Source organism: Aptenodytes patagonicus, chromosome 1 (genome assembly GCF_965638725.1).
Source record: "Aptenodytes patagonicus chromosome 1, bAptPat1.pri.cur, whole genome shotgun sequence".
NCBI classification, from domain to species: Eukaryota; Metazoa; Chordata; class Aves; order Sphenisciformes; family Spheniscidae; genus Aptenodytes; species Aptenodytes patagonicus.
Genome location: NC_134949.1, coordinates 215678740 through 215702663, shown reverse-complemented (window position 1 = coordinate 215702663; position 23924 = coordinate 215678740). Strand labels below are relative to the sequence as shown.

General features: G+C 49.0%; 1 protein-coding gene across 9 annotated transcripts in view; it reads left to right on the top strand.

Moving 5' to 3' along the window:
- The window catches only part of AMOTL1 (angiomotin like 1), an 89526-nt gene that overhangs the window by 36897 nt on the left and 28705 nt on the right, over positions 1-23924 (top strand). For 8 of the 9 annotated variants that reach the window (XM_076328273.1, XM_076328270.1, XM_076328274.1 and 5 more), the window contains 3 exons: positions 3678-3824; positions 6250-7129; positions 19961-20249. In XM_076328273.1, the coding sequence (XP_076184388.1) occupies positions 3678-3824; positions 6250-7129; positions 19961-20249 (1316 nt within the window). Of the gene's footprint in view, positions 1-3677; positions 3825-6249; positions 7130-19960; positions 20250-23924 lie in introns of those variants that run through there. The other variant, XM_076328277.1, reaches the window with a different exon arrangement.

Sequence of the window (23924 nt, the reverse complement as noted above, 5' to 3'; positions counted from 1 at the left end):
TTATCTTGAAAACAAATGAATTGGTGTCAGGCAATCACTTAGATGTGGGAGAGTCGGCAGAAATGCAGAAATGAAGGCCTGGAGCAGCTGCCCAATTCAGCAAGGACTGAACCGGGCCAGGAATGCCTTACAGAGTTGGCTATAAGAGACACCAGATATATGGCAATTGAAGAGGTGACGTCTATGGATTGGGCTGTATCCTAGCATGCTGGGGCCGAGGGGGCTGGGCTGGCTTTGAGAGGGGGAGAGGAGGGGGCACGTCACAGCCGGCAGCTGCCCGCAGGCACCTACAGAGGTGATGGGTTCAGCTCTTCTTGGCAGTGGCAGCAACCATGGTTTATGACTTAGGATGTTTGGGCTGGATGTGGGTAGAAAGCCCTTCCCCGGGGACATGTCCTTGGAGGGGTGATGGTCTCCATCCTAGGTTGCCCTCAACTGGCTGTTTACCTGCGGACCCTGGGCACCGCTGCTCTGGCACCAGGATTCAGTTTTAGGGATGGAAATTGCTTTTTTTGGCGAGCATCATAGAAGAATGGGCAGGTGTGGGGAAGGAGCAGGTGCCCGAGCATCGGAAGGGTGCCTTGCACCCCTGCAGAGCTGGGTGTAGCAAAACCTTTCCCTCCGGAGAGGGGAGCTGGGATTTGGGAGGTTCCAATAATAGCAAGGGGGGAAAGAAAAAAAGGCTTGTGCCTTGCTCCAAAAGGCTTGTGAGGCTTCACTAAGCTTTCAAGTGCTGTGTTATTGCCCGTGATCTGGATGGTGGCCACGCGCCAAGCACTGATCTTTCAGCAACTGCTATCTGTTTTACACATAAACTGGCTTTCTGTGCCAGTTACAGCTGACATTTTATTAAAACCTACCGTGAATGAACATAAAACATTGTTACATCATTTTTAACATCATAAAACATCATTACATCATTTTATGATGATAAAACATCAACATGGGTACAGCAAAGTGCAGTGGTTTCTGCCTGGGTCAGAGCTACTTGGTTTCAACTCCGATATAACAGAGATGGGAGACCGAGCAGTTTGACAGATGCCAGCGTTTACCAGTCCTTGTGATTATAGTACAATATTGCTTGGCCACAGCCCCAGCCCCCAAAGACAAGTGGTTAGGTAAGAATTTCTGCTCTTATCACAGAAAAACCAGGTCTTTATTCTCCATTTTGTATCTTGGAAAATTTGAAAACATGACCCAAGGGTGCCTACAGACTCAAAACACAGAAGGCGAGTGTACAGTTTTAGTAACAGTTTTTCCTTTAAATTCTGTTTGGTGAATGGTGAGGCCAAGCTGGTAGTTGCTGGTTGTTCAGGTTACCTTTAATGCTTGAAACCGCTTGTCTTCCTTGGGTGTGTGGATTTTCTTTGTTTCACCCCAATCCACTTCTTATTCATAAAACAAGCCCGGGCTCAAAACTTTCTTGTTTCACACAGAATTCCTGATTCCAAGGCAGGACTGTGTGTGTGTAGGAGCAGTGAAGGGTGCCTTTAATATTATTCTGTACCAGAATAGGGTAATAATGTTGGAAATTAGGGTTCTTGAGATTTTTCTTGGGTCTGTATCAGCATCAGCACAAATTCCAGACCAGTCTACCATGCTCATTTTCACAAACATATTCGGCTTAGATCTACTCAAGTGAGCAATCTTTCCCTCTTGCTCTCTAAATATAGATAACTGCCATACACGTTCATGCATAATATAAATGGTAAAGTGATGAATTCATTAACATTTCACAGAAATGCCTATTTCCTCTCCTCTGGGCACAAAAGAAAATAGTATCTTCATGCCTGTAGAGAAGATGGACTGGATCATACCGTCCACTACCCTCCTTCTGCCCTGCTCCATGCAGGGGCATGGGGTTAGCTATGACCTGTACGTAAGGAGGAGAGCAAGGCAACCTCTCCATGTGATATATGCCAGTGAGCATGCAGTTAGCCGAGCACAAACCAAGCAGTCAGGATTAATAAGTCCAGGTCATCTGTGGCCGATGTTTTTTTCCTGCAGAGCAGGGTGCTGTGGCTCTCTGTGCTCATGGGCTTCCTGCCCCACTGGGATGGACAGATGCTCTGATGGGACGGATGGATGCCCTGCCGGTGCCACTGCGAGCCCTCCACCTCCTGCCCGAGCACGTCCCTTGGCAGTGGCCGGTGCTAGAGGTCGATGGCCGTCCCTTAGTCTAAAATGTCTGGCAATGGGTGGTGTAAATGGAGAGCAATTCTGCCGTGTCCCCGCTGCACCAGGGTACTCAGGGCCAGGAGACACTCACCTCCAAGGTTTGAACCTCAAAGAGCCTTCTCTTTACAAAAATGAGGTAGTGCTCAGAAAAAATAAGTAGGAAGCGGAAAATCATAGAACAGCCCAGGTTGGAAGGGATCTCAAAAGATATCTGGTCCAACCTTCCATGGGAAGGGGAGCCTAGATGAGATTATCTAGCACCCTGTCCAATCGCATCTGGAAAACCTCCAGTGATGAGGACTCTACCATGTCACTGAGGAGGTTGTTCCAGTGAATAATGGTTCTCACTGTAAAAAATTTCTTTCTTATTTCAAGATAGAACCTCTCTTAGTGCAACTTGTACCCATTACCCCTTGTCTTCTCCGTGTGGCACCTTGTGAAGAGCGAGCCTCTGTCCTCTTTGTAGCCGCCCTTTAAGTACTGGAACACTGTGATGAGGTCCCCCCCAAGCCTTCCCTTCTCCAGGGAGAAAAGACCTAACTCCTTCAGCCTTTCCTCATAGGGCAGGTTCTGCAGCCCTTTGATCATCTTTGTGGCCCTCATTTGGACCCTCTCCAGTCTGTCTGGGTCTTTCTTGAATTGTGGGGTCATGCCAATGTCATTCCTGTCTTAACACTGCTGTGATGCATTTTGTATAAGCTTGTTAAAACAAGCACTGCTGGAGAAAGCCATGCCTGAGAGCAGATTTAGGATGAGCCTTGTTGCTTGCCAGGAGAGCTTGTTCCTGCTCACTGATTGTGAAAGGGGCTGGGGGACTAGTCCAGCCATCGATGTCTGTGGGACACCGGAGTTCAGGCATGCGGCTCCTGTGCAGTTGGTATGCCGGACACATTCCTGTGGCTCTCCAGCTACATCGTCTTCTTACGGTATTAAGAACATCTGGACAAAGTGATTTACAAACTATCTGCCTTGATAGTGTTGTCTGTATTTTATGTTTCAGCAATTTTCTGTGTTGCTGAACTATTATTCGTGAGCGGATTTTGTTGCAAAGCCTTTCCCAGACTTCAGCCCTATTGAATGTGTGGCTGGGTCCTCACCTATCCTTCTTTCCTTCTTTTTACCCACTCCCTCTTTCACTTTTACTCTGGCTCTGTTGGCTTCATGTCCCAGGGCCGTGCCTTGATTTGTGAGTTTGTCACTGTCAGCTCTTAGAAGCCGGGCTGTGCCAGCCTTGCTTTGTATCTGGTCTGGGGACCTCAAAGGCCAGGCTGGATTGGTGCAAGGAACATGACTTGGTGGCTGCCTCTTGTTCCTCAGAGCTAATGGTGTTATTTGGGTGGTGAGGACAGCAGAGGTGGTTGGCTCAGTGGCCTCAGCAGGGCTTCTCAGGTACCTAACCACGCTCAAGAAAACATTTTGGACTTCTGTCATAAGTCATGGCTTTGTATTTTGTCATTCAAGTGGTTTATTTACTGACAACCCTTTCTTCTTTCTTGCAGGCTCCACATCTGTTTGTTACAAGCCTACCAGCCCAGTCCAGGTACTGGAGGACACTGGCTTTCTTTACCAGGATCACCAGTTATTTGCTGGCAGGCATGAAGTTTCTCCGCTAGCAGCTGAAGCAATCAGTGCCAAAGAAAAAGCTGGTAAGTGGGTGGCCATGCTTCCATACGAACCCACCGCATTTACTTCCAGGTTTTTCCTGAAGCATAAATTGAACAGTTTAGACCATTTACAAATAATACTTACGGAGTTGAAGGCCAGCTTCTCATCCTCGGTAGAGTCAAAGGGGAGTTACCTTTGACTTGACTGTTAAACCCACCATCATTTGTCACCTGTGCTTGTGGAGGATGCAACGTTTCTGCTTGTCCTTCAGGACATGGCTGCTCTTCACTGCACAGCTGGACCAAGGTCCATAGCTTTTTGCTGATGGAGCAGGACCGCAGGTACCCTGTGGAAGGCACACTGTGGTCGATCCTTTTGGACCTCAACAATAGGCAGTTAAAGTACATCTCCTAGATATAAGGATGCTAACAGATATCTAGTACAGGGGTGAAAATCCTTGTGGTGTATGATAAAGAGCTGCCTTGACAATGTAGCATTGGCTTTTTCCACTTTCCACAGGCTTATCTCAGGCATAGTCTAACAACCTACACTGTGAGCTTTCTGGTACGTTAGGGAGGTTTTATTGCACATCTGCAAAAAAGTCCAGTATGGTGAAGCTTCTGTGCGCTGTGATAACACAAATAAAGCAGTAAGAGGTTGCTGTAGCTGCAGGGGCATATAAAGTAGATGGATACTTGTCTGTGCAACAGCCAGGTAGATGGAGATGTGTGTGTCTGTGCATCTTGTTGGCTCAAACAGTGTTCCAGGGAGCTGACAGACCCTCTGAAAGCTGGTGGCCAGGCTGCAACCCCAGTGAGTCAGGCTGGTAGGCAGATAACGTTGTCTCAGGGAAAGCAGGAGAGGTGTATCTCATAGAGCAGGCGTGGAGTGAAACAGCCTGGGAATCTTCTCTCTCCCTCGAGCCCCACAATCATCTTTAAGGCTTTGCCACAGAAATGTTAGTGGAAATGACCTATTCCCATAGTTAAGAGTCGAAGGCTTTTCTTCCCCTCTGGCATCCGGGTTGTATATAAGTTATCCCACAGCATGTACAGTAACTGATGAAACCTCAGGGAAATACCAGACCTCAAGAGAAAGTTTGCCTTTTAACTACTTTCAAATGCCAAAAAACAAATGTAAGTACTTCTGACGAACTCCTCTGAGAATTGGAAACAGCAGGAAAGAGGGAGAAAGTTGCCAAGAATGACCTCAGAAAACTGAACTCAAAATGGCACCTCCTTCTTGCCTAGGGACATGGGAGAGCTCTGTCCAGAGCTGCGGGCTTATTCTCACTTTTGTTCACACCGGGGTCTTTCAGGAGCCACCCCTCCGGGCTCAGACACTATTCAGACAGACATCTCCCAGGAGGGAGGGATCCCAGCCACCCAGCCGTGGTTATATGCTATTAGATGCTTAGCTCCAGGCAAGCTCCACTGTGTATGTGGTGCAAAAATGGTACCATTGCCTCTGAATTACTTCATTAGCCTGTGTTAGGATTGTGTAGCTGAGCTGTCTGTGCTCTTTTTAAGATGCTGGCATTACATCTATGACCATAATGCCTTCCTTATACTCACCCAGCAAAATTACTAAAGTTAGTATTGACTCTCTTAGAAATACCGTTATTGGCCAGAAGGGAAATTGCAGTTTTAGGGGAAGATGCCAGAGCACAGACTGTTCTTTAATGGCACTTTTAGGACCCTTTTATTTTCAGTGTCGTTTCACAGTTTTTCTGCGACACGTTCTGTATTATATTTTGTCGTGGCAGGCAGTGCACTTTGGAGGGGATTTGACTCATCTGACTTTGGCCATTAAAAATGTAGCATCTCGTTTAGTATTGCCATGCAGGCTGCCTCTGTAAGCCATGCAAGGCATCTCCGGGGGGGTGGTCAAACACTAGAACAGGCTTCCTAGAGAGGTGGTCGATGCCCCAAGCCTGTCAGTGTTTGAGAGGCATTTGGACAATGCCCTTAATAACATGCTTTAACTTTTGGTCAGCCCTGAATTGGTCAGGCAGTTGGACTAGATGATCATTGTAGGTCCCTTCCAACTGAAATAGTCCTGTCCTATTCTATTCTATTCTAATCTTAGAAAAGACCGAATTTCCCTGTGATATCGCCTGTCCCTCTGTTGACTCGGGACGGGGTTCAGAGCCATGGGTATGGGACGCACGGAGTATTATGGAGGGGAGGGCAGGGAGAGGATGGGAGTATGTTTTTAGGGGCCACTGGAAACAGAATTAGGGATAAGCTGGCATGGGGGGACGAGCAGGGAGTGGTGCCCTGCCTCCTTTGGTGGCTTCCAGCCATGTCCCCTCTGCTCCCAGGGGTACCCTGGCAGGGCACTGCCCCAGGGGTGCATTCTGGGCACGGGGTCACAGCCGTGGGGTGTAAGAGGGAAAAAAAGGGGGGGGGAATCAGACCTCCTGGGCAGCAGAGCTAATGGCCGCCTCTCTCTTTCCCTGCCCAGCCGAGGAGGCCCTCTGCACCCTGCGCCCACCCAGCTTCCGCCGGGTCCCAGAGGCAGAGATGCGAGGGGCGGAGGAGGTGGCAGCCGGCACCGTCCTGCAGCGCCTGATCCAGGAGCGGCTGAGGTATGGCAACCCCAGCGAGAACATGAACCTGCTGGCCATACAGCACCAGGCGACGGGCAGCGCCGGCCCCTCCAACAGCACTGCCAGCACTCTCTCTTCCGCAGAAAACCTCACGCCCGAAGAGCCGCCAATGGTCCAGCCATCGGGGCGGCAGGAACCGCAGGGGCAGGAGCACCAGGGGGACAGTGCTGCGATGGAGAAGCAGCCCCGGGCCCCGCAGCCCCCACACGGCACCGAGGAGCTCCCCACCTACGAGGAGGCCAAGGCGCAGTCTCAGTTTTTCCGAGGCCAGCCGCCAGCCACTGCCGCCGCGCCGGGTTTTTATGGTGCATCCGGCCAGAAGTCCAGGACAGAGGGGAGGCCGACGGTGAACCGGGCCAACAGCGGGCAGGCGCATAAGGACGAGGCGCTGAAGGAGCTGAAGCAGGGTCACGTCCGCTCGCTGAGCGAGAGGATCATGCAGCTCTCGCTGGAGAGGAACGGGGCCAAGCAGCATCCCCCGGCCCCGGGGGGCGGGAAGGGCTTCAAGGCGGCCCCACCGTCCGGCAAGGCCACAGACCCGCGGGGCCCGCCACCTGAGTACCCCTACAAAGGCAAGGCAGTGGCCCCCGTCAGCAAGGCGCAGGAGCACGGGCTCTTCTACAGCGAGCAGCCAGCGCAGGATGTCCTCAAGGCCTCCTACGCCGCCCCCCAGCCCGCCCGGGCAGAGGTGGCCCTCGTCCGCTACCAGCCGCCCCCAGAGTACGGGGTCAGCAGGTAATGACCGTCAAGGGGGGGGTGGGTCTGGCGGAGGGGCCTGATCCTGCCCTCGCTGGAGGAGCCGGCTTCTGCGGGGCTTGGGCCTCGTGTAGACGTGGCCCCTGTGAGCTTCAGCCTCAGGCACGTGGTGGGGACATCACACCCCCGCGGCCGGGCCTGCACGGGACAGCTGGTGGAGGCACCTGCATCTCCAAGAGGGCTATACAAAGCATATACACCGCTTATGCCCTACTTAAATCTTCCCAACAGAGCTCACGTGGGGCTTTCACGGTGCCGGGCCTCCCCACGAGCATGGGTTTATTCCAAGCACATTAAAAATAATCCGGGGTGTTTACTCATTGCGAGCTGATCCCTGCGAGCAGCGCGGGTCCTGCCTAGCGCCCAGGCAGTTTTGCTGCCTTCAGAGGCGAGCCCATGCGTTAAGGGCTCCCTTTTCCTTGCTGTACCTAAATACAAGTGTTTCTCTGTCTCATCCCTGTCTCTTTGACTGTTCAGACAGTATTTTGCCGGATTTGGAAGGCTGGTGTTGTCTGGTGTGATTGTGGGTGGTTTTCGTGTTGTATGTTGCCTCATTAGGACTTTTCTGACCCCAAAATCCCCAGAGGTTTTGTCGGCGTCGACTTAACTTGCCTGCACTTATTTTGCCACAGCGCAGGCACAGTGAAAAGATGGCGCAGCTGACCCGGCTCTTCCTTTCTGAAATTTGTAAGGCATGAAATCAGGGGGTGAATGCTCTGCCTTCCTGTGTTTGCAAAAGTGACAGGTTTCGTGTCAAGATGGGGAGGAACTTGGAGCGTGGCTTTCATGAATGTTGCAAGGCAGTTGTGACAAGCGGAGGGCCCGCGCTGAGTGCCGCTGGCCTTCCTCCAGCTACACATGTGTTTTGATTACCAGCCTACCACTGTGCAGAGTTTGTGCAATTTTTTTCAGAGCGAGATGATATTTTTAAGAGCTCAGCGAAAATCTCTGTTTATGCTAAGAAACAGCTATACAAACTTGAGGGCAACAGGCTCGAGCTGGGGCCATGCTCTGCCGCAGCCATTTGCGGTGCTAACAAACATCTCCGGCACCAAGCAGATTCATCCCCACAGAAAAGGAACTGGTTTGGGTTTTTTTATTACTCTTAGAAAATACTGATTCAATACCCACAGAGTCTGTTGTGCTGAGTCCGTGTAAGCGAGTGGACCTGAGCGCTGCATGCACTGCTGCAGCTAACCAGGAATGGCATTGGTGTCAAGTGGGAAGCCCTTTGGGACCAGTTTCAAAACCTTGTCCAGGTGCCTGATCAGCAAGGTTAATGCTGAGAAACCCCTTGATTTCAGTGCAGCTTTCCACACTGACAGCGCAGGCCAGCCCACAGCCTTATCCCAAGGTGCTGCTGGATCACCCCAGCAGTTGTGGGGAGAAACCCCCTGGCTCATGATGGTGCTTACTGCTCATTCCTGGTAAGGCAGCATGGTTTAACTGCCAAATCACACTGCAGAGGGGATGTCTCCTACCCCTGTGTGCTGTTTTCTTTGCATGACGGTGGAGAAATGTCCTTCCTGGCAGGTTTAGGGGCACCGGGGGGATGTGTTGTGCAGCAGAGGACTGGCAGCGTGGCAGAGCAGAGCCGCTGCGGTGCAGACTTATTAAAAAATCTTGGGTGGTGTCTTTCTTGCAGCTCAGCAAGGGCCTGAATACCTCTCAGTCTGCATATATTCCTGCTGGCTACTCGAGCACGCGTTTCCAGGGATCGGGTAGGAGATTGGCATAGCTGGGGGGTGTTTCATGAAAGCTAGCTTTGGTCTAAGGTGTATGGTCTCTCTTGTGCTTTCTCTAAGGCAGTTCTGGGTCCTGGTGTGCAGACAGGGATTTTCAGGTCCTTCTTAGCTCCTTTCACACGGTGCCTGGATTTTGAGGGATGTTTCCTGCCTACGTGTTCCTGCTGACTACATTTTAGGTGGTAATTAGCACTAGCAGGACAGTTGCTCACTTGCAGACTGTATCTTGTGTCATTGCTTTGCACAGCGCCAGCAGCTTGGGGGACATTTGGCTGCACAGGAGATGTCAGCAAGCAGTGGTCTTCATCCTCATCTCAGGCTTTTTTCTGTGATATTTTGTGATACAGGAATGTCAACCTTTCACTTTGCTTGGGCGCAGTGAAATATTCACTGTTGGCATTACCCAGACTTGTTCTTAATTGGTATGAACTGGTTTGGTTTCTTCTCCTGTGCCATATCCCAGCTTATAACTGGCCCCATGGACTGCAGGATCCCCTTAAGGCCCTGTTATCTGGGAAGATTTGGGTGACAAAAGCCTTTAGGAAGTGGCAGTAATCCCAGTGTGCTCATCACTTGCCATTTCTCTGTCTGCAGTAGCTCTGCTCCGGTGCATCCCCGCACGTATCTCGGGCTGCGTCACAGGATGGGCTTGCCCAGGTCCGGAATGAGCATGGTTAAAATGCAATTTCACAAAATGGCCTCTGCCCCAAATATTCCTCTCTATGGAGAGGGTTAAGGCAGGTTACCTGTCCGGGGAAGTCAGCCCCATCTCTGCTGGAGGACTTGTCTGGGCGGCAGCCCCTGAGCATTGCTGGAGGAGAGCCAGGGGCTGTGTTACACTGCTGGGTTGCTCCCAAGCACAAACCTTCCTGTGCCTCTGCTCTTGCTCACCGCTTCCTCCCTTACCTGGGCTCTGGGGAGGCTCCCAGCCAGCCATCTGGGATGGAGGAGCTTGATAAGAGAGATTGAGGTAGGGGACAACCTGGTTTCATAAGGTTAATGGAAGAGAAGGGTTTGGAGAGGCTGTTTTTTCTGTTAGAGGAGCAAGCGAGGTGAGAAATTCCAGCTTTCATCTCGTCAGGAGGGCCTGGGAAAGAAGCTAATGGAAATAGAGCTTTTCCCATGGTCAGATGGGAATCTCATAGATCCCAGCATCTCCTTCCCTCTGTCCTGGCTATATCTGTTCCCCCGCCCATCCATCCTGGCATCCTCTGGACATGGACTGTTCAAAAGGCTTCTGCCTTCCAGAAAACAGAGGAGAGAAGCACAGAGCTGCATCGGTCCAGAGGAAGCACCCACAGATGGTGGGTGGGATAGAAAAGACCTGTAGGGTCACCGATCCCCCACTCCCCTCCAGTCTTTCTGTGATGAGGGAAATGTGGCTGGAAACCCACAAATGCTGGCAGGGAGCTGTTGAAGGAGATGGGATAGCTGCAGCTGCTGCTTAACTTGCTTTTTTGGTTTGGCTTTTTTTTTTTTGCACGTGGCTGGTTTTAAAGGGAACATTGCCTTTATAATCACCGTGGTGAAATCTCACAACTTTACTGTAAATCTCAAGATATTTGGTGTTGTCCTGAAGACCTCCTAGAGTCATATGATGCTGCAGTAATATCAGCATTTATATAAATTAGACTTAGTGACCTCTGCTTTATGGACATCACAGTTGCAGAGCAGAGCTTGAACCCTGAAGCTTAAAAGGCCAAAAAACCAGAAGGCAAATAAAAAGGAACCGATATTTGTTCCTGTTCTAAAATATCAGTATTTTTAAGCCAGTTGCATGATGCTTGGGGCCCTGACTCATGACTTCTGAATGCTTTAAGTTGGCCAAGTGTAATAATCTTTAGAAAACCTTTCCTTTCCTAGATATGCAGCTATTCCTGAATGGTGTCTTTGCTAACTTTCCTTAGGTGCATGTTCAGAGAGCCATAGCTTGTCAGGTAAAAGGGCTTGGAAATAATCTAATTTAGTGTTTTGCACAACGCTGTGAATTAACACCAGTTTGTGAAACATTCAGTCCTGGTGATTATAACACTGTCTGGAGAACCCATCACAGCCTTTACAGATTTGTTCCACTAGCTAATTGCCATCTCTGGCGCAGATCTGCATCTTAGTTTTAGCCAGTATTTTCTAGTTACCAGTTGGGATTTTGCAATATCTTTGTCAGATACAGTGACGAGCCCTGTGCTGTCTGTCCTTTAATGTGTTTAACAGATGGAGCCTGGAGCCCCATAATTATTTCACTGTTGTCAAAACCCCTGTTTTCACTGCAGAAAGCCAACCTGGACACCGTTGCAGTACCAGCTGAACCAGAGGCTAATCAGATAAAATATCACCTCTGCAACGCGACTCAATGTTCCTCGTTTATGTAGCTCATTAATACTTGCTGTTTCAGATGTTGGCACCCTGGGAGCTCCCCATCCACCTTGTTATCCGGTCAGGCATGTGAGGGTAGTCACAGCCCAGGATAGGATTTCCCACCCTTTTAATGTAGTTTGCTGTATTTATTCCTGGGTGGATGAACTTGGATCTGCTCAAGTCCATATTGTTTCTCCGTGCCCTGCTTAAGCAGTGATCCAGATCACCCAGTGCAATGAATCCCCTTCATTGCTCCCAGTGGCCCTTGTCAGATCCTGGTGTCTTTTATCCAGAATGATTTCTTTCTCTGCACCGTTAATAAAAAGTGTGTATGATGCAAATGAAGCCTTGAACTGGAAACACCACTGCTTGTTGAGGAGACTTCATTCGTGGCTACATGCAGAAGTCAATCATGTAGGCACCTTTTAATTCTGATTTAATCCATGCATTTTAAAAAACAGCATGCAACTGAAAAATAAATCTGGGCTGTTTTTAAAGATATCCCAGTTTTTTATGTGCCTCATAAAATTCCACCCTGCCTGGATGTAGAAGCCTATATTTAACTGCCAGAATAGTCTGTAGCTTCTCTGGTTATTTGTGTATTAACCCCCCCCACATTACCACTGTTTTCAGACAACCTGTTGAAATTTACTCATTCAGCCATATGTCTGTGGCCGCTGAGGGGACTACAAGGAGCTCCTTTTCCTCCCCAAGACACCCCAGGCAGGCGGGCGTGCTGGCAGCGTGGCCAAGCCAAGGGATGTCACGCCCAAGCTGACTTCTGCTGGCATTTCTCTGCGAGGATAGCCCAAGCGCGAGCGTGGGTCAGAGGCTGCGCTTCCAGCTGACATGGATGCTGGCAGCCCTGCAGAAGAGCTTCGTATCCTCTCCTTCCGGTCTAATCTGCCTTTCATTAAAATAAATGGAAGGGAAATTAAGCCATACCCACAGCTTGGGTGATGCCCATGTCATTTCTCCTTACCCTTCTGTGTTATTATTCCGGTTGGTTCCTCTAGGAGTGCAGAGGTTGAGGAAGGCACCTTTTCCTTTGCTGAAAATCAGCTGGGCTTTAGAAGGAGTATTTATTCTGGGTGTGGATCCCTATGAAGAAATAAGATATCCTGTCCCTCTCTTAACTACGGAGGACATGTTTAATACAGTGTGTGTCTTTTCAGATGATAATTTTGCCCTACAAATCTTGATGTAATCACCCCTGAAGAGGCCAGGCCAAGTCTTTCTAGCACTAATAAGCTTCACTAACAAAATAGTGAATTCTAGAGATGTGATTCCAAGTCCGCAAAATGGTTTTTGAAATAAACCTTTGTCTTTACAAGGTGCTGCAACTGTTGCTGATTGCATAAACCAGAGGATACCATGAGGGCTACGTCTTGGCTATGGAAAGTCTTCTCCCATTTCTGCTGTATCAGCATTTAATGATGGGTCTATAACTGTGTTTCCTTACACCATGAGCATTAGACTGGGCTTACTGACTTTCCCAGGATCCTGTCTTTTTCCCCCATGGTGACAACACTGATTCCTCTATGTTATTCACAGCTACAAAGAATAGCATTTGAAGTCTGCTTCATAACTGCAGAAATCATAGCTGAAGTCAGGTAGACATCTGGGTCTGAGGTTAGTATCCAGACTCAAGGCTCCTGGTCAGTGGGCAGGAATAAGCACCTTTCATGCACTTTTACTCTTATTGTAAGGTAAAAGCCTAAGGCAGCTTCAAAGATCTGCACCCCAGAAACGCTTCTTTCTCTTTGCTGACTCAGCTGGAGCATCCACAGTAGATGTGTGAGGTTGTGAGATGAAGTTCCTTGGGAGAGTCTTTGAGAGATGAAGTAGGCCAGTCTGCCCTAGAGGCAAAGGAAGGCAGAGCATTCAGAGAAAGATGAGCTAAATAGGTTAGAGGAAGGCATTTTAATTATGACTGTAAATGCCATGGTATGTTGGAAACAAAGTCCTTCCTCCACTGGCCACCCTTCATCCCTACATAGAGGAGAGCTGCATTGTACCTGTAGCAGGGTAGTGGTGAACTTTCCTTTCCAGAACATTTACAGGCATTTTCATTTCATTACTTCCTTATACTGCCCTGCTTTATTGAGCAATAGCTATTCTATATTTACGATTTCCTGGTGGTCAGCAGCAAGTGGACTTCATCATTAATTGTCCTTTCAGGGTTTCTTATTCCTACATACAGCTACAAATTCCCCCCAGAATTCCTCTATGTTGGTCATTCTTCCTTCCAGGGGTTCCAGTATAAGAGATGTATTAAGACCATGCCGAAATTTGGGGGCTTGAGTGGCCTTGCTGAATTCTGAGGAGTTTCTCATGAAAGTGAGGTCCATGGTCAAGTATTTTGCTGAAGACACTGTATTGCAAGCTATATATAGCAAGGTATTACATATATCACAAGCTATACATCACTTAAAAGAGAGAGTGCAGTCTGGTGACCCTAGCATGGTAGCCCTTGAAAAGCTCCCATATACTTCTGCAATGCAATGCAAAGAAGAAAAAAAGAAAAAACTAAGGAAACCAGCTTTTAGAATAGGGAGAAATAGGAGCCCTACTTCTACAAAAATGTCAACAAAAAAATATGTTTTCAATAGAAACGTAGCTGCAGTGTTGCAGAGATACCCAAAACTCATAATGTTAAAACAGTTTCATGCTTTTAAGGACGATTTTCGATGAAAACGTGTTTGACTGGAAGATTTTAACCTGCTTTAATGCAGAGTAAGATCAACATTTAAAATACAGTAGAAGCATTTTGAGAATGTCATTCTTTACTAAGTCCGAAGGGGTTCAGGATAATCCTGATTGCTTCATTTCTTTGGAGCTTTATGTGAGTGGTTGGATGTGAACTAAGCTGATGTTATAACTCTCCTATTTCTACAAATGTTGATTTGTTAGTATGAATCGCTCTGTTGATTTTATTGCATATACACTTTGTCGTGGTTTAATCTCAGTCAGCAATTAAGCACCACGCAGCCGCTCGCTCACTCCCCCCCACCCGGTGGGATGGGAGAGAGAATTGGAAGAGCACAAGTTAGAAAGACTCGTGGGTTGAGATAAAAACAGTTTAATAATTGAAATAAAATGATAATAATAATATGATAATAATAATAATAATACACAAAACAAGTGATGCACAGCACAATTGCTCACCACCCGCTGACCGATGCCCAGCCAGTCCCCGAGCAGCCGGCCCCCCCGGCCAGCTTTTCCCAGTTTATGTACTGAGCATGACGTCACATGGTATGGAATGTCCCTTTGGCCAGTTTGGCTGTGCCCCCTCCCAGCTTCTTGTGCACCTCCAGCCTCCTCAGTCAGTAGAGCATGGGAAGCTGAAAAGTCCTTGGCTAGTGTAAGCATTACCTAGCAACAACTAAAACACCGGTGTGTTATCAACTTTGTTCTCATCCTAAATCCAAAACACTGTACCAGCTACTAGAAAGGAAATTAACTCTATCCCTGCCGAAACCAGGACACACTTGGCGATTTTGCAGTAGGCTTAATCAGAATGAAATTGGGACAGATTAAGCGAGTCAAAGGAAAGTCAGAAATGTATTCATTATGTTGAACAGACACGCTTCAAGGGATGTAATGTTGATTTTGCTGGTTTAGTTTCCAAGCTGGAAAACGCTTTGGAGAGTCTCTCCTGTGGCCCTGGCTATTGAGAATCTGGTGCCTGCTGCTGCTACAGGGTGTAAATCTTTAGCAGCTCAACAAGTGGTTTGTAGTTCAAGAAAATGGAGATCCCGGGGAGCTTTCCTCCCTCTGTAGTGTAAAGCTAGACAGACCAAAGTGCATGTGAAAAGGTCAAATTGATGGGAGGTTGCGATTTCCTAAAAGTACAGTGTCAGGAGTTCCTGCAAGTGTTTAAAGGGTGTATCTACGACCAAAGAATGTACTACTTCATTATGAAAAAGAAAAATTGCTATATCTCCACTGGTTTAGATTCAGAGATCAATTTAATTATATTACACTAAGCTATTCCCATAAAGAAGTGAGAAAATCTGTACCTGTTGCAAATCTGTGTCTTTGTAGTGATATAACTGTGTCCAGACAGCTGGGCTTTTACTTGCATAAAATCAGCTGTGGCCTTTATTTTGGTAAAGACAAGCAAACTCACACTTAGCTCAATTAATCACTGTGGTAAAACGCGCAAGTGCAGACTGGCTGTCAGCAGCACTGAGGAGGTGCCGCGTGCTTGGCTGTGTTTGCACATGCTTGTGGAGCATCTTTTGCATCATGACATCTGTTGCTCCACTGCTCATGATGTTCTTTATTGTTCAGATTTTCGAGCAAAAAAATATTCCAGTCCCACGACGGGCATGGGGTCCCTTGTTGGGATTTACACACTGGGGCACCAAAAGAAAGGGGCACTGTGGAGATGGTGTGAGAGCTGTGCTCATGGTGGGCTGTCCTTGTGATTTGCCGAGCAACTCGGCACAGGGCTCGCTGGGCTCACTGGCTCGCATGGCCTCAGATCACCAGGTACTGCTAGGAGACGTGGTTTTGGTCTCAGGAAGGTAAAATGAGCCCTCCAGGTCAGTGTGGCCCCCCAGGGCATCCTGCTGTGAGGTCCTAGCAGCAGGCAGAAGTGGTGAGGCTGGAGAGGGAGTAAACTCCAAAGGCAGGTGAGCAGGGAGCAGCATTTTAACCCAGTGCCAGTGTCCGGAAGCTCTGGGGCTACGTTGTGCACACCGCTTTAAGGAGATTTCAGGGGGAGTCGTGACTGCTTCTTTTTGCAGCCCTGGGCTTTGCTGAGCACCATCTGAAGGCTACAGTGCAGATACACCAGCCAGAAAGTCAGCTTGGGGGTGGGGGTGAATGCTCCTTTCCTTTCTGATGACAAATGCAAGAGAGCAAGGCAGCCTAACATCCTGAATTAAAATGATGCATTCCCTGTTGGAATGCCCCCCCATCATTCCAGGCCATGTCGAGCACCACAGCAAATCACTGCAGTCAGCACAGAGGAAAGAGCTGCGGTAGCATCCTCTCCTCTGGCAGAGCGGGATGTTTTTTGACTCCAGCTAGTGTGGCGTTCGGTGAGGGGTGTTTTTGCATAGCTGCTGCAGTTTCCTTTTTCCTGTTTCTCCATACTGTCACATTTCTGCTGTGGTGTGCGCCATGTGGGCACAGGGATGGATGAGTGGGGCCAGCACGGGCAGAACCTTCACCAGCCATGACAGATAAAACTTTGCAATGTTATTCCTGGGAGCTATGTCAAAACATATGGAAAACAGAGAGGTGATTAGGGACAACCAACATGGCTTCACCAAGGGCAAATCAAGCCTGACTACTTTAGTGGCCTTCTACGATGGAGTGACTGCATCAGTGGATAAGGAAAGAGCTATGGATGTCATCTGGCTAGACTTCTGTGAGGCCTTTGATATGGTCCCCCACAACATCCTTGCCTCTAAATTGGAAAAATATGGGTTTGATGGATGGACTGTTAGATGGATAAGGACTTGGCTGGATGGCCATGTCCAAAGAGTTACAGTCAATGGCTCAGTGTCCAAGTGGAAATCAGTAATGAGTGGTGTCCCTCAAGGGTCATTACTGGGACCAATACTATTTAATATCTTCATCAGTGACATAGTGGGGTTGAGTGCACCCTCAGCAAGTTTGCAGATGACACCAAGCTGAGTGGTGCAGTTGATTTGCCTGAGGGATGGGATGTCATCCAGAGAGACCTTGACAGGCTTGAGAGGTAGACCCGTGTGAACCTCATGAAGTTCAGCAAGGCCAAGTGCAAGGTCCTGCACATGGGTCAGGGCAGTCCCCAATATCCGTACAGGCTGAGCAGAGAATGGATTGAGAGCAGCCCTGCAGAGAAGGACTTAGAGATACTGATGGACAAGAAATTGAACATATGCCAGCAATGTGCGCTCACAGCCCAGAAGGCCAACTGTATCCTGGGCTACATCAAAAGAAGCATGACCAGCAGGTCGAGGGAGGTGATTCTGCCCCTCTACTCTGCTCTGGTGAGACCCCACCTGGAGTACTGTGCCCAGCTTTGTGGTCCCCAGCACAAGAAGGACGTGGACCTGTTGGAGCAGGTCCAGAGGAGGGCCATGAAGATGATCAGAGGGCTGGAGCACCTCTCCTATGAAGACAGGCTGAGAGAGTTGGAGTTGTGGCTCCAGGGAGACCTTATTGCAGCCTTTCAGTACTTCAAGGGGGCTTATAAGAAAGAAGGAGAGACTTTTTACCAGGGTCTGTGGTGATAGGACAAGGGGCAACAGTTTTAAACTAAAGAATGGTAGATTTAGATTGGATATATGGAATAAATTCTTTTTATGATGAGGGTTATTACGATGAAGGTTATGTCCAGTGAGACACTGGAACAGATTGTCCAGAGAAGTTGTGGATGCCTCATCATTGGAAGTGGTCGAGGTCAGGCTGGACAGGGCTTTGAGCAACGTGATCTAGTGAAAGATGTCCCTGCTCGTTGCAGGGGGGTTGGCCTAGATGATCTTTAAAGGGCCCTTCCAACCCAAACCAGTCTATGATTCTATGTATGCTTTGTTGGCCATATGTAAAGTGTCATACAGCACCACCCTGCCTTCCTGTCCTTTGGAAAGTTTTATCCACTTTCAGTAGATGTTTAGCTCCTTAGTCATCAGGTTGCACCTCTGCCGGAGAAGTAACATGCCTGGGGCTGAGAGCAAACCCTTCTGGCCCTGGGAGCTGCCCATGGGGAATGGCCCCTCTGCTGTGCTTCTGAGCTGCCTCCATGGATGTTTAATTTATGAGGGGAGACAACAGCCTTAGCGTTGTTAGGTTAGTCTATGCTGTGCAGGTAAAAGCCGTTTTAAGGCGAGGGTGAGCTCAGCACAGGCTTTCCCAATGCCGGCTGCACAAAGCTTGGCTGGGCTCTTCCTCCCAAGGATACTGAGCCTGGACCAGGGTCTGTGCTGCTGGGCAGGTTAGCAGTGTGCTTGTGTTTGAGAATGGGCTCATCGCTGGTCTTCGCACCATTTCAGTACCTTTCTGTGCCACTGTGGATGCATCAGGCAAAGCACGAGAGCCGAGATGGGAGTGCGGGGCTGTGTGTGCGCTGTGTCTGGGGGGCTGCAGAGCCCTGTTTGCTTTCCCTCTAGTTTGGACAGAAGATATGGCTGAATTGCTGGCTTTCTTCGCTGTCATATGGCTTGGTGGGGACAAGCTTGTTAGAGCAGCGCTGTTTGCTTTTAGGGCAGGGCTTTAAAATTGCCTTCGCTTTTCATCTTGTTCTGCTGCAGCTGAAGGCAGTGACGGGTTATTGTCAGTAGAATTAGGCCAACGCTGAGAGCTTTTGAAAACCCCGCTTTGAGAAGCCATGTAGGTGCTGAAGACAATGGTAATCATATTTATTATGTATTTATATAGCACAAAATCCACTGTCTAAAAAATAGTATTCATGGATCTTTGAGGCCAAATGGGGTAAATGCATCTGTTCATTAGGTCTCCTGCCTTGTGCAGGGTACAGAAATAAAGGCAATGATAGCTACAGCAAGCCTAATAGCTTGTGGTTAAGCTAAAATACAACTTTCAGAAGGTGCTTGATTGCAGACTTCAGGTGGGGTCCAGCAGCCAGCTTATTTTCCAGCCAAACTGGGCTCTGACACAGATGTCCCGCGTGGTCTGGGTTGAGTCTCTTAGACAAGCACGGTGTAGAAATTTCACAGCTTTGGCATCTGGGCTGAGGAGCGGTTCAGCCAGTGCACAGCGAGGCTCTGCGTGGGGCCGCTCACCCTGGCCGAGACTCCGAGGCTGCCTGTGCAGTGGGTGGAGGGATGGAGGTGGGTCCAGTGCAGACAAGCTTTGAGCTGCTCCCTGCCTGAATTTCCCCCTTTTGAAACGGGCAGTCTCCCTTCCTGAGCTCGCAGGGCTGAAATGCAGGACAGAAGTGAGGGACTCCAATCCCGCCTGGCCACCAGCCGCAGGGTTGCCGTCACTGTGAAGACGTCCTCCCGGGTTATCCTCCAGCCATTGCAAATTGTGTCTTGGGTGGATTAAAGAGCTGCCCGCTGTCAGAAAGCCTAGCCCACAAGCAGGTCCACCGCCAGCTCGCTTCTTATCCTTCCCCGACATGAGCTTGGTGGGTGATGGATGCCGTTAGTCGGGGAGTGACACAATGAGGTCTCGCACTGGAAGATGGGTTTCGTGGCTCACCATGATTGACTGGGGCTGTGCGTTCAGCAGCTCCACAGCAGCCCTTCCCTTTGCCGCTTGCTAAATCCACTCGGGGACGCTGCTTCACTCACATCACTTCCTTTCGCCTCCCAATTCGGCCGATCAGCTGGTCTCGCTCCAGGCAGGGAGCGGTGTTCGAAGGGTGAGTAATGCATCCCTTGTGTTTCCTTCGAGCCCGCTGGCTTATGCTTCTCAGCAGTGGCGTTTGTGGCAAGGGGGGCAGGGGGAGGCTGCCTGGCTGCTGAAATATTAGCTGCGCACCTAGGCAAAAATGCTGTTTTCGAGTCAATGCTTCCTTTATCCGTTCGTGCCAGATGTATACATCACTGTCAAGAGCAGGCGAGGAGACAATTTACCCGGTCCCTGCTGCGATTGTTGGTATTTAGGAGTGACTAAGGACCGGAATCACGACCATACAGTTATAACCCTATTAATAAACCGTGCAGTCATTATGTGAAAGCTCCTGTGTGCATTTTGAGGGCACGCAGCTCTAACGCCTCCCCCCGCATGTGCTTCCCCACAGCCGACAATGCCAGCCGCCCTTCCCACCACCGCCGGCCCAGCAGCACAGCCCCATGTCCTCGCAGGCCACCACTGCCAGCGGCCCTCTGCTCCCGGCTGCCTTGCCCCCGCTGCCGGCCCCTGCCACTGCCCAGCCGCCGACACCGACACCACCGGGCCAGCAGCTGACGCCCGACGCCTTTGCCATCGTGGAGCGGGCGCAGCAGATGGTGGAGATGCTCTCTGAGGAGAACCACGTGCTGCGGCAGGAGCTGGAGGGGTACTATGAGAAGGCGGACAAGCTGCAGAAGGTATGTGGAGGGGTGGATGGGGCCTGGGCAGGGCGACTGTCTTGGTGCTTCTGCATTTGGGTCCCCCAAGCTGTTCTTCATAGTCATGTCACTGCAACAGGGACAGATCAGTGGCCATCTCTAACCATTACCTCTCCATGGTGGTCTCCCAGAAGTGTGATCCTGTGCCCCATGGCCTGTGGGCTCCCCTACCTTTAGGGCAAAATGGGGCAGCCCATCACATGTCTCTCAGTTGGGGACTTAGCCCTTCCATCCTTCCATGCTGGCCTCACTGGAGCTTTCCCTGGAAGTCTCCCATGGGCAGAGTCTGCTCCTGGTGCAGCTGGGTCCTGCACCATCTGCACAGGTGGTAGAGCTGCGGGCGAGAAGCATTTGAAGCCACATCTGTCCTGAGCGGTCTTGTCCACCACATTATGCTCACGTGGCACTTCACGCTCTTTGGAAGTGTAACAGCTGTCGGTGGGATTGCCCGTTATTTGGAAATGTGTTAACTTGGTTGTCTCAGAGGCTTTCAGTGACTGCTTGATGGGTTTCTAAGAGCTGATGTTGAGACACCCACCTTTGAACGTGTTGGTTCAAAAAGCACTGCCCCCTTATCTGAAAGAACCATTTGGTAAAGGTTTTGCTCAAAAATCCTTTTGCAAAGAGATCCTGCACCCTCTTTTCTGTATGCAAGCTGGCATTTTCAGTGGAGAAGGGCGATGTCTTGCGTACTGCCTGGGGTGACAAGATGAAGAGTCAAATCAAACAAAGTAGAAGTTGCTTAGAAATGAGAGCTCACTAAAGGCAATGCGGAGATGCTCCCCAGATCTGCTGGCTTTGGGTCCCAAAGGCCCAGACCAAATGAGTTATTTAGGATTCTACGCTGCTATTTCTTTTATGTGTTCCCATCGCTTATGCACAAATGGACTTAGGCTGCAGGTCTTTTCTTTCTGAATTTGGGAGTCTAAATAGGAGCTCAGTTTTTTCTATGCTGTGTGGGATCAGGGTGTTCTTGGAGGCACCCGTCACAGGAGAAGAGGCAGCTCTGAGAGACCATGTTGCAGCCTCAGCTTTGGGAAAAATCTGTGACAATCTGTTCAAACAGGTTAGAAAAAAGACTTGTTGTTTTGTAGCTGCTGTCGTCTTTTCAGCCTCCTCCTCTGCAACCAGATGAGTTGAGTTTATTCACAAAATTTCCTAAACTTAGTTGAGAAATTTTTGCAGCAACATTAACTATGTGTGAAGACGTCTGCAAAGATTTTAACGCTGACTTCCCTGTGGCCTTCGTGGGCAAAAGAAATATTCCAGCTATTAATTTTACAAAAGCTGCGTTGTTCAGTAAAAGGTATTTGAGTGCAATGCCCTAAAAATACTCCAATTTCCTTTTACACTCTTGGAAACGGTGCTCTCTTTATCTTGGATGCCCCGCGAGTCGATTGCATCAGACACCAACAGAAAGGTATTCAAGCACGGGCTGAAGTCTCACTTCAGTCAAAAGCATGGACTTGAGTCCCATTGACTTTGGGGGAATGTAAGCGGAGTATTAAAGTGAAACACATGGCCCAGGTGCATTCTTTCTTCAGGAACATGTCCTGAACCAAAGCCTTAATACACAGTATCCCTCCCATGCTGTTTTTTCTGTGTTTGAACACAAGGACAGGGCAGGTCTCCCTCTGTTCCCACAGTTTCAGCTGAACATCACTTCTGAAAACGTGACAGTGAGTTAAATTACATACTTTGGGTGTGAAAACTCTTCCCTCTTACTGGAAGTGGAAAGCTCACAAGGAGTACTTCTTGTTTGTCTGTGCGTAACAATTTTATTCTAGGTAGGGCCACCGTCCCATCACTTTTATTCATTACAGAATAGGGGAAGAAATTAGAGAAAATCAGCTTGACGGGGAGGGCTCCTTGGGCATTCGTACGAACAGATCAGCCCTGAGGGTTGTCAAATTCTCAGTCATGTCTGAAGGTACACAGGGGTACAAGGTGGTGATCTATCCCTGTGCTGTTTGATGAGTTGTCTGGTTTTCTTACCTAAAAGGAGTTGGGGGGAGTAGGGGTTGTGTACATTTAATTTTGAGCTTTTTTTGCAAAAGCAAAGCATTATTTTTTCTCTTTTTTTTTGCTGTTTTTTTTTGATGGGGGGTGTTATCTTGCTGAAGTTTAATTGCCAGGCTGGGCTGGCTCTTCCCCATGCTGTGTGTGTGGGTTGTTTGAGTGGGTCGGCTCAAGGAGCTACCAGGCAGAGAAGAGGCTGAACTGTTTTTTCCCCTCCATAGAAGAAAGGGAAGGAAATCCCAGAGCTGCTGAGAAACGCCGACACAATTTATGGCTGTTCTTCTGCTCTCCTTTAATTTTGTTCAGTGCTGATGGAGGTTCTTTCTTTTCCTGCAGCAGATCTTTGCCTCCAGGGCTGCAGGAGACTTGCATGGTGATGTGTTTTGGGAAATAACGGCAGATAAGGGGCAGAGCAGAGACCTTGTGGTAACCAGCAGTGTTGGGCAGGACTGTTGGGCTGTGGAAACCCCCTGCCGTGTTGGCAAATCTGCTTCACTGTGGTAGGAGCTCTCTGGAGCAGGCATCCTCTTCTGCAGATAGTGGCTCATCCAGGAGAGGGGAGATGGGTGGGTGTCGGGGCACTCAACTGAGCACAGCGTCTGGTTGGGATCACGTAGTTAAGGATTCAGGAAAGTGCTTTAAAAATTATTTTTGCTAAGCCAAACCTTCCTTTCAAGGAGAGAGAAGCTCAATCTGCTTAAATACTCAAGGAGAGCAATGCAAAGTAGCTTGAATATAGCCTCTAACTACTTATAGGAAGAGAAAACTTTTGCTAGTGGAGGTCACACTGATCTAAAGAAAAAGCTGTGACAGAATCAAGTAGCTGAAACTCTGCTGTTATTGGAGTAACTCATTGACATGTCATTTTGATTCTGAAAAATTCACATGGAAACAGAGTTTTGATTGTAGGTCATAGTCATAGAACAGAATAGACTCTTTCAGTTGGAAGGGACCTACAATGATTATCTAGTCCAACTGCCTGACCAATTCAGGGCTGACCAAAAGTTAAAGCATGTTATTAAGGGCATTGTCCAAATGCCTCTTAAACACTGACAGGCTTGGGGCATCGACCACCTCTCTAGGAAGCCTGTTACAGTGTTTGACCACCCTCTCGGTAAAGAAATGCTTCCTACTGTCCAGTCTAAACCTCCCCTGGCACAGCTTTGAACCCTTCCCATGCATCCTATCGCTGGGTACCAGGGAGAAGAGATCAGCACCTCCCTCTCCACTTCCCCTCCTCAGGAAGCTGTAGAGGGCAATGAGGTCGCCCCTCAGCCTCCTTTTCTCCAAACTAGACAAACCCAGTGTCCTCAGCCGCTCCTCACAGGACATGCCTTCCAGCCCTTTCATCAGCTTTGTTGCCCTCCTCTGGACGCATTCAAGGACCTTCACATCCTTCTTAAATTGTGGGGCCCAGCACTGCACACAGCCCTCAAGGTGATCTTCTCAAAAAAGTTCAGACTTTTTGGTGAGGCTTTGTACAAGCTTGTGTTGCCATGCGTATGAGGAAAAATAAAATTCATTGACTTTTTTTGAGCCACAGTAAGGTTCAGTCTGAATTTCAAACAGGTTGGGATTTATGCAGCTTTCCTCCGAGTGTGCTGTCCTCGTGGTGGGAACATGCTTGGTGTCTGG